The 15,846-nt window shown below is 35.3% G+C and overlaps 1 protein-coding gene across 1 annotated transcript in view; it reads left to right on the top strand.

Annotated features, from left to right (window-relative positions):
* The window catches only part of LOC306866751 (transcription initiation factor TFIID subunit 4-like), a gene marked incomplete at its 5' end in the record, with an annotated part of 50,782 nt that overhangs the window by 15,158 nt on the left and 19,778 nt on the right, over window positions 1-15,846 (top strand). Inside the window, 3 exons of the mRNA XM_079412080.1 lie at window positions 889-1,019; window positions 3,615-3,740; window positions 6,911-6,967. Of these exons, the coding sequence (XP_079268206.1) occupies window positions 889-1,019; window positions 3,615-3,740; window positions 6,911-6,967 (314 nt within the window). The remainder of the gene's footprint in view (window positions 1-888; window positions 1,020-3,614; window positions 3,741-6,910; window positions 6,968-15,846) is intronic.

The following is a 15,846-nucleotide window of genomic DNA, read 5'->3' as shown; positions in this document are numbered from 1 at the left end:
TAATGACCAAACTTTCATTTTTGGGTGAACTATCCCTTTAAACTTTTTGTGGAATTTTCACAATATTACTGATGTGTACTTGGTTTGAAGGCTAAATATTTCCCATAATTCCTTGGAAAAAAAGGCTGGTGGAAGTCTGCTGTCTTTTCTCCATTAGTAAATAGGAAAAGGTGCATATCAACACAAAATGGGGTCCAGAATCAAGACCAGACACCCAAATTCTATACAAGCAATCTGCAAACATTCTGCACCAGCATCTCATTAATAATGATTAGTTAACCTTTGCATAAATCAATTTAAAGATGTCTTAAAGAGCACGAAGAAACAGGAGACATGTATACGTGAGGCAGGTCTTTGAAATCCCTCTCATCCAAAAAAAAAGCGCCCTCCATTATTGTATTTAAGCAAACTCTTTCTCCCCCCGTGCGCTTGATTTAGCACACAGTGCATACCAATGAGTGCCTGCGGATATGTGCTATTACATGGAACCCGGCTGTGGTTGTTATGCTGTCGCCAGGGGGGTGGAGTGTGTTAAAAATGTAAATCTTCCTCCAGGGGAGTTCTGTGTGTGTGTGTGTGTGTGTGTGTGTGTGTGTTGATTTCAGCTTGATGGCTGGAGGAGGGAATGGGGAGGAGGTGTTGCGCCACCTGCTGGATGTGATGTGGAGAGAATGATGGGAAGTGAGTGTGTGGGTGTGACAGATGCAAAGTGTGGCAGTGAAGTGTTTACCAGTTAAATTAGGTCATATCATGAGGCAGGTTTGAGAAGCAAAACAATAATACTTGTCTTTTAATTGGTTTGGTGCTCCAGGCTCAAAGAATCACTTCTCTTCACTTTTCCTCTACCTTCCCAAGCGACTTTTAACACCAAACTTTGTATCGTTTCAGCCAAGAAGTTCGGCGTGACGGAGGTGTCAATGGAGACGGTCACTCTCATTTCTCACGCCACTCAGTCCAGGCTGCGCTCCATGTTAGAGAAAGTCTCGGCTGTTGCGCAACACCGCGTCGACTCCTGCAAAGTAAGAACCAATACTTGAGCCCTCACTCCAGAACTTCAAAGAGAAACCACAAACTGACTTTTCCCGCCGAACATTTCTCATTATACATCCTTCATGCTGAAAATGCAACTGTTAATGTTATCCCTAACCTGAGTCTTGATCGTGGAAGATACACTAGTAAACTACACTAGTAAGACTTATAAGGGTAAGACTTTTGTTGTGCAGCATCATACTAACTACTTATAATTCCTATAACTCCAAAGCAAAAATCTTTTCTCTTTTTTTTTTTAAAATTGATCAGTTATTCAAACATGATTATAGATGTACTTTGGTGTTGATTTAAAAAACTTGGACCGAAATGAAGGAATTTTATTTATTAACCCTTGTGCATCAATAAAAAAAGTTAACAAAAATGTCCATGACCAAAAACGGTCTTGGGAGCACAGACTTTAGTTTGGTCTCATTTTAAAGAAGACCCATGGCAGATTATTGTTGACGTAAAAAAAGTTTAAAAAGTGAAATAAAAGTTTGACAATGATTTATGAACAATATTTTATATTTTATTTCATGAATATTTTATATATGAAACATGTTGAACTCTAAACCTGCTAGAAAATCAAAGCCATAAATCTAAATAAGTTGTGTTCCAAATTTGAGGTTGATATATCTAAAATAGTTTTTTATGACACCCATACAAACCACACTCTGACATCTATGCCAAAACATCCACACAATTATAGCTGCATTATTTATCCAATTGGCTCTATAATACGCAGAAGCAGAAAACAGGAATAAAGCAAGTATTTGCTTTATAGACCCTTTATAGACCAAACCTGAAAAAATGGCACCATCTGGTAAAAAAATAAATGTTGCCAACAGAATGAAAGCTATACTATGTATAGGTTTCTATGTAAGTACTGGTACTTCTGAATGGGTTGAGGCTGGGATTTTGCGCATTTGAAGTGAAAGTACTTGATGAACATACTGTATACTATGTGTTGAGAGCCTTCACTCAGTATCGTTACCTAATTTTTGACCAAGATGGCTTTTAGAGGCTTTTGCACTGGAACTCTTCATATATATACACACACAAAAATGTATTAGTAATTCTAAATAATAATTTAATAATAATTGTGAAATATCAATAATAAATTAATATATTTTAAAATGTAATTTATTTCTGTAAAGACAAAGCAAAATTTTCAGCAGCCTGAAAATTTTCAGAAGTCATCCAGACTTCAGTGTCACATGATCCTTCAGAAATCTTTCTAATATGTGACCCTGAACCACAAAACCAGTCTTAAGTTAAGTATATTTGTAGCAATAGCCAAAAATACATATATTTTTGATTTTTCTTTTATGCCAAAAATCATTAGGATATTAAGTAAAGATCATGTTCCATGAAGATATTTTGTAAATTTCTTACTGTAAATATATCAACTTTTTTTGTTAGTAATATGCATTGCTAAGAACTTCATTTGGACAACTTTAAAAGCGATTTTTCTCAATATTTCGATTTTTATGCACCCTCAGATTCCAGATTTTCAAATAGTTGTAGGCTTGGCTAAATATTGTCAGATTGACCATACATCAGTGGAAAGCTTATTTATTCAGCTTTCAGATGATGTATAAATCTCAATTTTGAAAAATTGACACTTAAGACTGATTTTGTGGTCCAGGGTCACATATGATGATTTGGCACTCAAGAAGCAAACAAAATAGTTGTGCTGCTTAATATTTTTGTGGAAACCATAAGAGATGCATTAATCCTAAAATAATTCAGAAACCAAATTGGGATTAGTCAGTGGTCATAACAGGCTGTAATTGTTAATGTAGAGCACGAAAGCTTCCTGTGTTTGGTAAGTGAAAGACAGATTTTATATTATTCATTATTTAATTATCATATATTAAATGATCCTGGTTTTGTTCAACTTGTTATAATAGAAGACTGAATGTAATGGAGCTGGAGTTAAAAAAAAAAAAAAAAAAATGTGGAAATCTAGACTTTCATTTTGTACTAAGAAAAAAAAAAAATGACGCAAAGAGGATACGGTGTCATGTTGCGATTTGTCCCATTCTGATTTTGAAACAAACTGTTCAAAACGAGTAACTGGCACGGCTTTATGAAGTCAGCCTGTTGACATCAGCGGAAAAACAAGCCGAACTTGAATGGAGACTGGAAAAGTTGGCCCTGCGAGTGAGGCGCAGCCTCAGCGCAAAAGAAAGCGCGCGAGAAGAGATGAGAAGAGCAGTGCCGTTCCTGCTGCTAATAGGCTATAGCCTCAGAAGTGCATGAAAATGTGTGGGTTCCTGTGTGTGCGTGTGTGTGTGTGTGCGTTGCTTGGCTTTGGTCCTCCGTTGCGCTCACGCAGCTTTTTTACCTGCAATGCTAGAACAACCATCGCTGGAAAAAGAATCGGGGGTTGCCTCGCAGAAACACTACGAAACGCACAATTATCCCATTAGCTCTGGGTGACCTACTAACTTCACTTTCATTTACGCACGAAAGGGAAAAGTGAAACTTTAGGCGAGCTGGAGAAAAAGTTAGTTCACTCTTATAACAATGTAAAGGTGATGAACTTGTTGATGAGGAGTTTTTTTTTTTTTTTTTCCCAGGATGAGGAGCTCTACGAGCAGGCGTCAGATGTGCGGACCCAGCTGAAATTCTTTGAGCAGCTGGAGAAGATTGAGAAGCAGAGGAAAGATGACGAAGAACGGGAGCTGCTAATGAAAGCCGCAAAAGTAGGTTTGAGTGATGCGGGAGTGGCCGTTGGCGCCAGTCTGCCCATCAGCGCCTTGCTAGTGAACGCTGGCTTTTCCCGCACGTGTTGGCCACTGTTTAAAAGAAACCGGTTGTGCTTTTAAGCCTCGGAGAGAAAAGGCAGTGTTATTAAGATACAAGATTGCACTTGGTCTGCTTCATACTGTAGCAAATTGCAGTAATGGCAAAGCCAGAGGGATTTATCCAGTCTCGAGTTGATTTGATTGTACTGTTGCCTGGACTGGAGTACATCAGTGGAAAGGGAATGAGTCTTCTGTTAGGGAGCTAGAGAGGATGTTTTAAATTTGCCTTGAAGTTGCTTTCTTTCTAAGGAAGTGACACCATCTCACTCACAGAGTTTGTTGGGGGGGGGATCATGTTATATGGAATGGATGAACCTTAAGGCATCACTACCTTTTTGGCACCAATCAAGAGAATGCTGCTTCTAAATTAATCAAGAAGACTACTTGGCTTTTTTTAAAACTGCTATATAGGTAGACATGAGGTTTAGAAGGAATTTTCTGGGTTTCAAGCGATATTGGCAGGGATGGACAGGTGGGTGGTTTTTGATACTACATTTGAATATTTTAGATGTTAGGATGCACCAATATTACAATTCTGGCTGATACAGATAAGCTAGTATTTATTTTCACATTATATAACTGATAAATGGATGATAGCAAAATTCTGTAGTATTTAAATTATTTAAAAACAAAAAAAGCTGGAAATAAAATCTACACTATATATATATATATATATATATATATATATATATATACAAAAAAACTAAACTTAGTCATTTTAGATGCTACACGTGAATTTAGGTATCGCAACTTTATAAAGTACAGTATGAAAAATCGCTATTCGAGGAAAAAAAATAAAATAAATTCACTTGGAGGATAAAAGCAATAGATTATAAAAAGATAATCACATGTTAACAAAGAAAATTAGCATGAATTATTAAATACCCAATACAAATAAATAAAAAACTAATATCAGCTTATAATAAATGTTAAGTCAATTTTTGGGGGGAATTCAAAGTCATTTTCTGTGGTAATCAACTATATCACACATACTGCCAATACAATTTCTATTGAACAAATCCCATCTCTCTTAGTCTGTTAAGGAAGTACATATTACTTGAAATTAAAATTCTGGTTTATATAAGCCAATAATTATTTTCATGTTATGGCAAATAACCGATAACTGTCAGATATTAAGATCAATTGTTCTGCATGCTAAAGGTGAGACATTGCAACATTATAGTACAGTATCAAAAATGTATATTAATTTCGAGATTTATGTAAAGATTACATTTTACAGTGATGTTAGTTAATCAGAAATTATTACATCAACTTCAGGGGGTGTAAGATGATGATCTAGATCAGTGGTTTTCAAACCTGTCCTGGAGGCACCCCTGCCCTGCACATTTGTATGTCTTGTATCATCTTAGACACACCCAAATCAGCGGTGCGTTCCAAACAGGATATATCGGCCTCCGAAGGGCACTTCAGATTGAAAACAATCATGGCCGCCATATTGAAGCGTCATTCCAAACCATAGTGCTCAAAATTAACCACTTCAAAGGGCCCTTCGGAATGAAGGATTTCGATGGATACAACTGATGGACACTTCAGGCTCCCATGATCCTTTGCATTGACTCGTTGCATGATGACGCTGCCTCCGTATAATGACACAGAAGGGCATTTCAAGAAACAGTTGTTAACTTCCCCTATACCCTTCAACCCTTCGAAGCTCTCACTCCGGAGGGTAAACCCTTTGAAGGGATTAGGGCATAGGGATGAGCCCTTCCGAATGGAACACAGGGCAGGTCTTGCAGTTTCTACTAATGAGCGGATGATTTGAATCATGTGTGTTAGATGAGGGAGACATGCAAAAGGTGCAGGGCAGGGGTGCCTCCAGGGACAGGTTTGAAGACCCCTGATCTAGACCAGGCATCCTCAAATTTGGCCCACTCCTGCAGAGTTTAGCTCTAACCCTAATCAAACACATCTGAGCATGCTAATCAGAGTCTTCAAGATCATTAGAAAATTTGATCAGGGTTGGAGCTAAACGCTGCAGCAGATTGGCCCTCCAGGGAAAGATTTGAGGAACCCTGATCTAGACTACATCTAAATGTAAAAATATGAAGGAGGAACTGAGAATAAACAATATCCTAAATAATTAATATCCAAAATTGGTCGAGACCATTCAATTCAAATCAAAATTGTAAGTATCAGCTGATACTTAATGTACAGAATTTTGTGGGATGATACTTGCATTGAAACCAGAACATTCAGGGTTTTTTTTTTTCTCAGATTTAAGTTAACCAAAACCAATTAAATCCTAAATCTGTTCAGAAACGGAATTACATATTACTCTCATATCAGTTCCTAACTATTTCATTTGTGACGGTGGCACTTGAGACTGCAAATACATTCCAAAGCAGCAACAAACGGCTAGTAGCAACTTCCCAGCATGCATTGTTCTCTCTTGAAGTTTCACTCTTTAAGATACGGTGGGGGTGTGACAGTTCCCCACAGGAATAGGACATGGCAACATGAAAGCAGAGGTAATTAGTTGACTTAAACAACAAAAGCTGATGATGACGCCGACGATGTCCCGCTCCAGAGTGACTCCCAGTGCACCGCCGTCCCTATTCTAATTAAAGCAGTCGACTAATTGAGATGTCAGCCAGAAGATAATTGTTCTTATGTTTTCTGTTGCCGATCTCATATAAATACTGTTTGGGAATAGACTTGACCCATTTACTTTTTCGTTTATCATCATGGTAGAATTATTGTCACAGGCCCTTAATGTTTTCTTCATGTACAGCAAAAGTTTAGGTAAAAGGATGGAATTTTTGGTCGTTATTCTTTAGTAATGGTGTTGTTTCATATTTGTATTGACATTTTTCCTGTGAAACACAAATTTGAAGAATATTTACAGCAAAAATAACATCAAATCAGTTTGGAATGGCATATGAGTAAATAAGGACAGTATATTAATTTTTGGATGAACTGTTTCTTTGTGTTTGTTACTTTTTGATTTGTTTTCTGAACGGATATTTCTGCTCTAATTTTATTCATCTAAATCCTGGATCTAATTTAAACCGGTCTATTTTAGTTCTAATGTTTCTCTTTGCTTTCAGAGTCGCTCGAGGCAAGAGGATCCTGAACAGGCTCGGCTTAAACAGAAAGCTAAAGAGGTGAGCTTTATGGAAGACTATTTAATAGTACTAATAAAAGTGCTCGACATACATTTTTCATGATTATGCCATTGCTATGACTTTGACATCATTTAGTCTGACATTGAGGCAAATGGTCTCATACGTTTCCTAACAAGTTTATTACCGCATGTGGGGGGGGGTGTCATCATTTTGCTCCGATGTCACACCGCCCTTCTGCCATCATGAGTCTAATATGCGCTAATCTTTGACTTGTGGGGGAGCATGACATGCCTGAGCACTAGAGATTTTTCATCAGGTTTAATGGCAATGAAAGCAAAATTACCTCATTCCGTGGAAGCAAAGGAGGTATTTTGAAGAATAGTTGCTGTTTTCTATTCAGGAAGAATGAATCGGGACTGGTGCTGTCAATCTTCAAACAAGATACTAAAGCACTACAAGTATCAAAAATTATTATACATGTGCATTATTTCAAGTTTTCCTCATTAGCGCACTGAACAGCTTTGAGGCTGTAATTTTCATTGAATGCCAAACAGAAACTTACAATTTTGGATACAGAAATTGGCCCATTTTTAGAAAGGAAAAAAAACAACACATGCCTCTGTTGTCATTTCCCCTCCGTTCTGTAAATAAGCAGTTTACACACCATATGTCGCTATGTCACCATATGTCTCTGTTTGTATTGACAACCACTGTTAGATCTCATCCGTCAAAGAGGATCTTTTCTGAACCCCAGTGATCATTCGAAGCATGTTTTATTCAAATCTAGAGCCGCAGAGCCCACTGTCTCTCTGTTGCTGTGGATATATTGTTTGTTTCAGCACTGTTGTTTTTCTTACCTGAGGGCATATCGTTATGGAGAAAGAAAGAAGCACTTCTTGAAGCTTCTTTGGTCTTGCTGCATCTCCTTTTTTGCAGATCACAGTATAGCTAACTAGACTAGTAAAGAGAAACGCTGAACAACACCGTTCTATTTATTTATTTAAAATGGTTCACCTCAAAGCAAAATGGCAGCTGTTGCTCTTTGTTGAAGACCTGTCTTAAAGCCTAGACAGCTGACTCTGAACCTCTGTCTCTGATTTCTTACCTTGCTGAAACAAGAAGTTGCAGTGGGACATGTCAAAAGGGTTATGTCCTTTTTTATATAGGAGATTTTTAGGGATTCATTTTTTTCATTTTTAGATCTTTTTTTCCAGTTAAGCTAGCAGTAGTTTTTTATTTTCCCCAGGCAGCCCAGTAAAATTTTATATATATATACGTGTGTATGTGTATGTATATGTAACGGTACGCAGATATGAATGTTTTGTATGTACCTTTGTTTTAACGTCATGGTTCGGTATGATTTTGGTACAGCAGGGGGAAATTATTATTTTTTTTTTTTTGTATAAGTTGCTCTTTAAATGCATTCAGTTATAGTTTAAATTTTCTTAGTGATAAAAATCTACCTCAGTTTATGCTTAACAGTAGGGAGCCCTTTTACATAAGGTCACAATTAGGCCTAACATCTTAACCCAAACTTAAATTTAATTACTATTTATTTTTAAATAGATGATCAACTCGACTTTAAAAAAAAAAAAAAAAAAAAAAATTGTATGCAAACATGTAAATTGCTCAAAGTTTTTAAATTAACTTATAAATAATAAAATTTCGACATTTACATTTAGTCGTTTATCAGACGCTCTTATCCAAAGCGACGTGCAAATGAGGACAGTGGAAGCAGTCAAACCAACAAAAGAGCAACAACATGCAAGTGTTATGACAAATCTCGGTTAGCCTAACACTGTACACATAGCAAGTTTTTATTTTTTTTAAAATAGAATATAGTAGATAGAATGTAGAAAAAAAAACCTAGTGTTTTTTGTTTTTTTTTGTTAAACTAATTTCTAGGCTATTTGTTAAAATATATTCAATTACACACTGGCTGTCATAGCATGTTTCATAACAGATTAATTTAAACATACATTAAGATTAACAGGTTTAGTAAAATATAGTGAGTATATGGTATAATATTTCGTGAACTGCTCCTCTCTAGACTTAATTTCTCTAGTGAACTTAACGACCTGTGGACACTGATGACTTGCTGAGGTAAATGAAATGCTACGTGACGTTTTATTTCCACGCTGTTTTGTTGTATTTTTTGTATTTCCGCGGTTGATACACTGATTGAGCGATTACATGTGGCATGAGAAGTCCAGTCATGTTTATTCGCATTAAAACTAGTAGTACAGAGGAAGGAATGATCAGGTTGTTCACTCGCGCTCTGCTCTTCACAAGTCTGCGGCGCGTTACGGCTCAGACACGAGAACTGGAGCTGATCTCGGCCGCTTTAGTCAGTGCTTGTGTTGGGTTTATACCAGCACGTTTCTGAACCGTCCCAGAAGCGGCTCTCCAAGGTGTTTATACAGCGATCTGTCATGCCACATCAAAGACTGTCAAAACGCCATTTATTATTTCAATTTTCTGAAGAAAGACAAAAAACTGCGTACCGAACCGAAAGACCCGTATTGAAATGGTTCGGTACGAATACGTGTACCGTTACACCCCTTATTTTTTTTTATATATATATATATATATATATATATATATATATATATATATATATATATATATATATATATATATATATATATATATATATATATATATATACACATATATATATATATATATATATATATATACACATACATACATACATACATACATACATACATACATAGTGCTGCTGGAAAGTATAGTGCTGTGAACCCTTTAGAATTTTCTGCATAAATATGACTCATAACATAATCATATTTTCGAGTCCTGAAAGTAGACTGAGAACCCAATCAAACAAATGAGACAAAAATATTTTCTTTGTCCATTTATTTATTCAGGAAAATGATCCAATATTGCATATCTGTGAGTGGCAAAAGTTTGTGAATCTCTTGGATTAGTAGTTAAAGGGGTTATCGGATGCCCATTTTACACAAGTTGAAATGATTCTTTAGGGTCTTAATGAAAAGTTTATAACATACTTTGGTTAATTCTCAATGGTAGTGTAAACACCTTTATAAACCTGTCAAAATCAGCTCTGTCTTCAGCGTGCTGATCTAGTCCATGTTTCATTAAATCCTAGAGAGCTCTGCTGACCCCACCCCTCTCTTCTGTGGAGTGACGAGCAGATCATAGATGTGTAGATTCCCTATTCGACCGCTTCAGATACGTTGACGCGTCAGCCATCTCACATTCACCATAATAATCAATAAATATTCAAAGATATACAAGCATATAACTTGCTGTTGTAGACGCACACAGTCAATGCACTCAAAGATTCGCAGACCGTTCCAAACATGGCAGATGGACTGCATATCGCCACCCATAGAAACAGTCGATAATGAGGAATCTAGGTATAAATATATCTATGGAGCAAACTGAATTCAGCCGCAAAACTGGCTTACAAGCTCATTATTAGGAAAGGTCATAATTTGCAAAGATTCATAAAAAACCCTTATACTTCTTCTGTAGATAAACCTGTATCACGAATGATTCGGGCGAACATAGATGCATTTATGTAGATTGAGGATCGGCGCATTCACTTCAAAGCGAAAGTAACGTTAATCCTCTGCGACTTCATCGGCTCAGATGTCCGGATTAAATGATGACTGCTATATTCATTATTACATCCAACAACTAAACACTTCAATCGCTTAATTGGAGACATCTTGTCTTCCCCTGCACCGGAGCTGACACAATGGCGGACAGCTCTCAGCTCACTCAGTGCGGGTCTAAGGTAAGACGGTCTTGTCAATCAACTATCATGGGAGCGGTCTGTACAGAGCTACGTCATTCTGACAGGAAGGTGTTTTCAGTCAGTGCAATGACTATCAAATGTCAGTATGTAACCTGTTAATCAAAGAACAGGGATCTATCGAAGTCTGATCATGTTTGTGGAAGTGAATCATGTCACGAACAAAGGAGATTACTGAGGACCTTGGAAAAAGAGTTGATGTTGCTCATCAGGCTAGAAAAGGTTGCAAAACCTTGTCTAAAGAGTTTGGACTCCACAAATCCACAATCAGACAGTTTGTGTACAAATGGAGGAAATTCAAGATCACTGTTACCTTCCCAAGAAGTGGTCGACGTACAAAGATCACTCCAAAGCAGAACGTGTAATAGTCTGCAAGGTTGCAAAAGTTCCCAGGATAACTTCTAAGCAACTAAAGGCCTTTCTCACATTGGCTAATGTTAGTGTTCATGAGCCCACCATCAGGAGAACACTGAGCAACCATGGTGTGCATGGCAGAGTTGCAAGAAAGCCACTGTTCTCCGAAAAGAAAATTGCTTGCTAAAGATCATGTGGACAAACCAGAGGACTATTGGAGAAAGGTTTAATAGATGGATGAAACCAAAATAGAAGTTATTGGTTTAAATGAGAAGCCATTATGTTCAGAAAAAAGAACACTTAACTCCAGAGTATAACACTTTTTAACACTGAACTCCAGCTTAAGAATCTTATCCCATATGTGAAACATGGTGGTGTTAGTATCATGGCTTGGGCCTGTTTTGCTGCATCTTGGCCAGGACAGCCTGCCATCATTGATGGAACAATGACTTCTGAATTATACCAGCAAATTCTAAAGGAAAATGTCAGGACATCTGTTTAAGAGCAGAGTCTCAAAAGAACATGGGTCATGCAGCAAGACGACAACCCCAAGCATGCAAGTCATTCTTGTTCTTAAAGAAGAACAAAGTTAATGTTTTGGATTGGCTGAGTCAAAGTCCAGACCTTAATCCAGTTAAAATGTTGTGGAAGGACCCAAGCAAGCAGTTCATAGGAGGAAACCCACCAACATCATAGAGTTTAAGTGGTTCTGCACTAAAGAATGGGCTAAAACTCCTATATGTTATTGTGCAGGACTGATCAGCATTTACAAGAAACTTTACCTTCAGTTACTGCAGTCAAAGGGGGTCACACGAGATACTGAAAGCAAAGATTCACATACTTTTACAATGCACAGATATGTTACACTGGATAATTTCTCTCAATAAATAAATTACAAAATATTTTTCTCTCACTTGTTTGATTCAGTTCTCTGTCTACTTTCAGGAATTAATATGAAAATCTGATGATGTTTTGGGTCATATTTATGCAGAAATATAGAAGATTCTAAAGGATTCACAAACTTTCAAGCAGCACTGTCTATATCTATATTTTTGGATTATATATGACAGTATTTAAATTTTTCATTAAACATTCTACAAATTAAAATATTAAATGCAAAAAAAAGTAAATATACTTTTTTTTTGTAAATATTTTATTAAAATAATATTATTACATATGTCAAAGTAAATATACTTTGACATATGTAAGTATTTATAATTTTGTAATCTATATTAGTGTATGTGTGTCAAAAAATACTTACATATATAACTATATATGTTAGGGGTGTCGTTACAGTAATCCTCGCTCCTCAGTAATCTCCTTTGTTCGTGACATAATTCACTTCCACAAACATGATCAGACTTTGATATTGGGTTATTTTGATAAGGTAAAAAAAAATACTAACTAATTAACACAATAAAACACAACATAATAAAATACACGATTTTTGGAGTTGTCCGTTTTTACAAAAACTCTTCATATAATATATATTAGGGATGCACGATATTATCGGACTGATATCGGAATAGGCCGATAATGTAAATATCGGCATCGGCCTGATATGAAAAATTATGCCGATATGTCTTGCCGATAAAAGGAATGGGTATTAATCTGTAGGGATTAATCCTGTAATGAGATTAATCTGTAGGGGGCGCTGTTGGCCTACCTCTTATTAAATTAAAAGTAAAATAGCCTACACAAATAACATTTAGACTGCTTCTGATTAAATAAAGCAGTAATTGATGTCATAAAATAATGAGCATGTTTTGATTTAATGGTCAGAAGCTATAGCTTAAATTTAAAAATAAAAATCACAAACATGACACTTGTAAATTAAATAATTTTATATATACTGATTTATTCATTAATGTGTAATATGTGACCCTGGACCTCAAAACCAGTCTTAAGTGTAAATTTGTCAAAATTGAGATTTATACATAATCTGAAAGCTAAATAAATAAGCTTTCCTTTGATGCATTGTTTGTTATGACAGGACAATATTTGGCCGAGATACAACTATTTGAAAATCTGGAATCTTGAGGGTACAAAAAAATCTAAATATTGAGAAAATCGCCTTCAAAGCTATCCAAATGAAGTTCTTGGCAATGCATATTACTAATCAAAACTGAACTTTTGATATTTATGGTAAGAAATTTACAAAATATCTTCATGGAATATGATCTTTACTTAATATCCTAATGATTTTTGGCATAAAAGAAAAATCGATAATTTTGCCCCATACAATGTATTTTTGGCTATTGCTACAAATATACCCCAGCGACTGGTTTTGTGGTCCAGGGTCATACGTTTTATTTTTTAACCACATCTTGAGCTCTATAAGATTTTCTGAATTTTTACAACTCTTTTGTTTAACATCTACAAATGTTAAATCTTAAAATAAAATGTTAGGGTTAACACTGCATTTTTCTGGGGGGGAAAATGCAGCAATTGATATTGTTTATTTATAGTTATTTTCAAAGCTTCAATGTACTGTCAAAAAAACTTCATTATTTTTTATTTAATTCTAATAAATAAGTTCTTGTTAAAAACTAACCAAAATTAAAAATATTTTGCTAATACTTTCTGCACAGGAGAGACTTGGTGTTGTTTCCAAACGAAAGGGGAAATATCGGTATCGGCCAAAATTAGATGAAAAATATCGGCAAAAATCCAATATCGTATGTGTATGTGTGTGTGTATGTGTGTGTGTGTGTGTATATATATATATATATATATATATATATATATATATATATATATATATATATATATATATATATATATATATATATATATATATGATAGAGATAGATATATAGATAGATATAGAGATATAGAGATAGATAGATAAAAATTATACAGATATAATGTAACAAGCATGCGCGCACACACACATGCATATATGTCAGAATTTTTTTTTTTTTTTATTGAACATTCTTCAAAAGTGTATTTACAAGTTATGCTAAGCTTTTGTTTAATGTTTTCAATAATCACTTTTATTTATATAGCTAAAGTGTTTTTTTAGAATTGTAAAGTGTTAAACACTCGTGAAGGTGTTATTTTTTATTGTATTTTAACCATACAGATTGTTTGATTCAGTCAACAAAACAAACCAATCAACATCTTCATTTAGCGCCCAAGATTTTCATAACTGCACGTGCTGTACACATATTCTGATGCTAGTGGGATGTGAAAACAGTTTTTGGAAACTTGCTCTGCTGTCTTGTTTTCTTGGATTGTTACATTGGCTCATTATCAAGGGTTTACGCCTCGTGCTTCACCTTGTTAATAAGGAGTTCTGGAAGGTGATAGATCCTCAGAACACCCCAGAGCTCAAAACTGCCACTCACTCGCAGAAAGAGCTCAGCAGCTGATATTCAGCATATCAAAGACTCCCAGAATCGCTCTAGAATTAGGATCAGGAATCAACAATCGTGTTTCGTGTTTTCTCACGTCCTTGACTTTATCCAGCACCCCTAATTGAACCGCTACACTCTGCATCAACCTTTGCGGTTTTAAGGTGTTTCTCTCAGGCGAGTCATTCTGGTGGGCTGGACTGCAGATAAGAATCAATAGAGATGGAGAGCAGCGCTGGCAGGCTCACTGTCTCTGCCTTTCTCTCTTGTGCCTGACCTTTGTAAATGATTATAGACTACAAGCATTTCTTTCTTTGCCGCCTCCTGTCTCTCTGTCTCACAAATAGACAGGTAGGCAATTGAGAGAAAATGACATTTCGACAAAACTAGTACTTTCTAAACTCAACTTTCAAACCATTTGAGCAAATCAACATCACCGTAATATACAAAATCTTTTTTATTTTATTTTATTATATATATTAAGTTTCTGTTCAAATGTTTTGGATCAGTGCAAAGACTTAAAAAAAAAACATTTACAGTGTTGATAATATTTAATATTTTTAATGTTTCTTGAACAGAAAATCATTAGAATGATTTCTGAAGGATCATGTGACACAAAAAACTGGAATAATGATGCTGAAATTCAGCTTTGCATCACTGGAATAAATTACAATATTTTAAAACATTAAAATAGACATAAATTCTTTTAAATTATTGTTAAATATATTTCTCTATTTATCTATCTTTATATATAATTTTTTTTTTCCACAATATTAATATGAATGTTTTTACTAAAAGCTGTCTTGGTATGCATAAGACTTGAAGGAAAAAGTGCTGATGCCAAACTTCTGAAAGGTAGTGTGTGTGTATATTTTATTCTAAAAATGTGTAAACAGATTATATACATCTATTAATATAATATAATGGCTGTATATAGATTCCATATAGATTAACAACTTGAAGTTTCACTCGAATCTTAAGTAAGAGCAGTGCATTCTGGACGTTGCTACTAGTCATTTGTTGCTGCTTTGGAATCTATATGAAGTCTCAAGATGATTATAATTATGATTTTAATTATGATACGATGTTATTTAAAAAAAAAAAAAAAAAGAACAATGCATTTTAAGGTCAAGTGTGTAATTTGTTATGACTAATATAGTTCAGCATTTTGAAACGCTGTCTACCATTGGTCATCCAAAAAAGTCCTGCTTTAACTTGCACAAATGGTTAAGAAAACATAATTTTTTATTATCAAAAAATTGCATACTTCAGCTTTCATTTCAGAGGTGATTACTGGATTGTTAATTTAACATGCAGATTTGTGAGGTCGTGTGAAAGAAATGAAAAGCATTCATTGTTATTGCACACTATATTGAATACATACTGGTTTACAGTATGTACTG

Source organism: Barbus barbus (genome assembly GCF_936440315.1).
Source record: "Barbus barbus genome assembly, chromosome: 48".
Taxonomy (NCBI): domain Eukaryota; kingdom Metazoa; phylum Chordata; class Actinopteri; order Cypriniformes; family Cyprinidae; genus Barbus; species Barbus barbus.
This window is presented reverse-complemented; position numbering and strand designations above follow the sequence as displayed.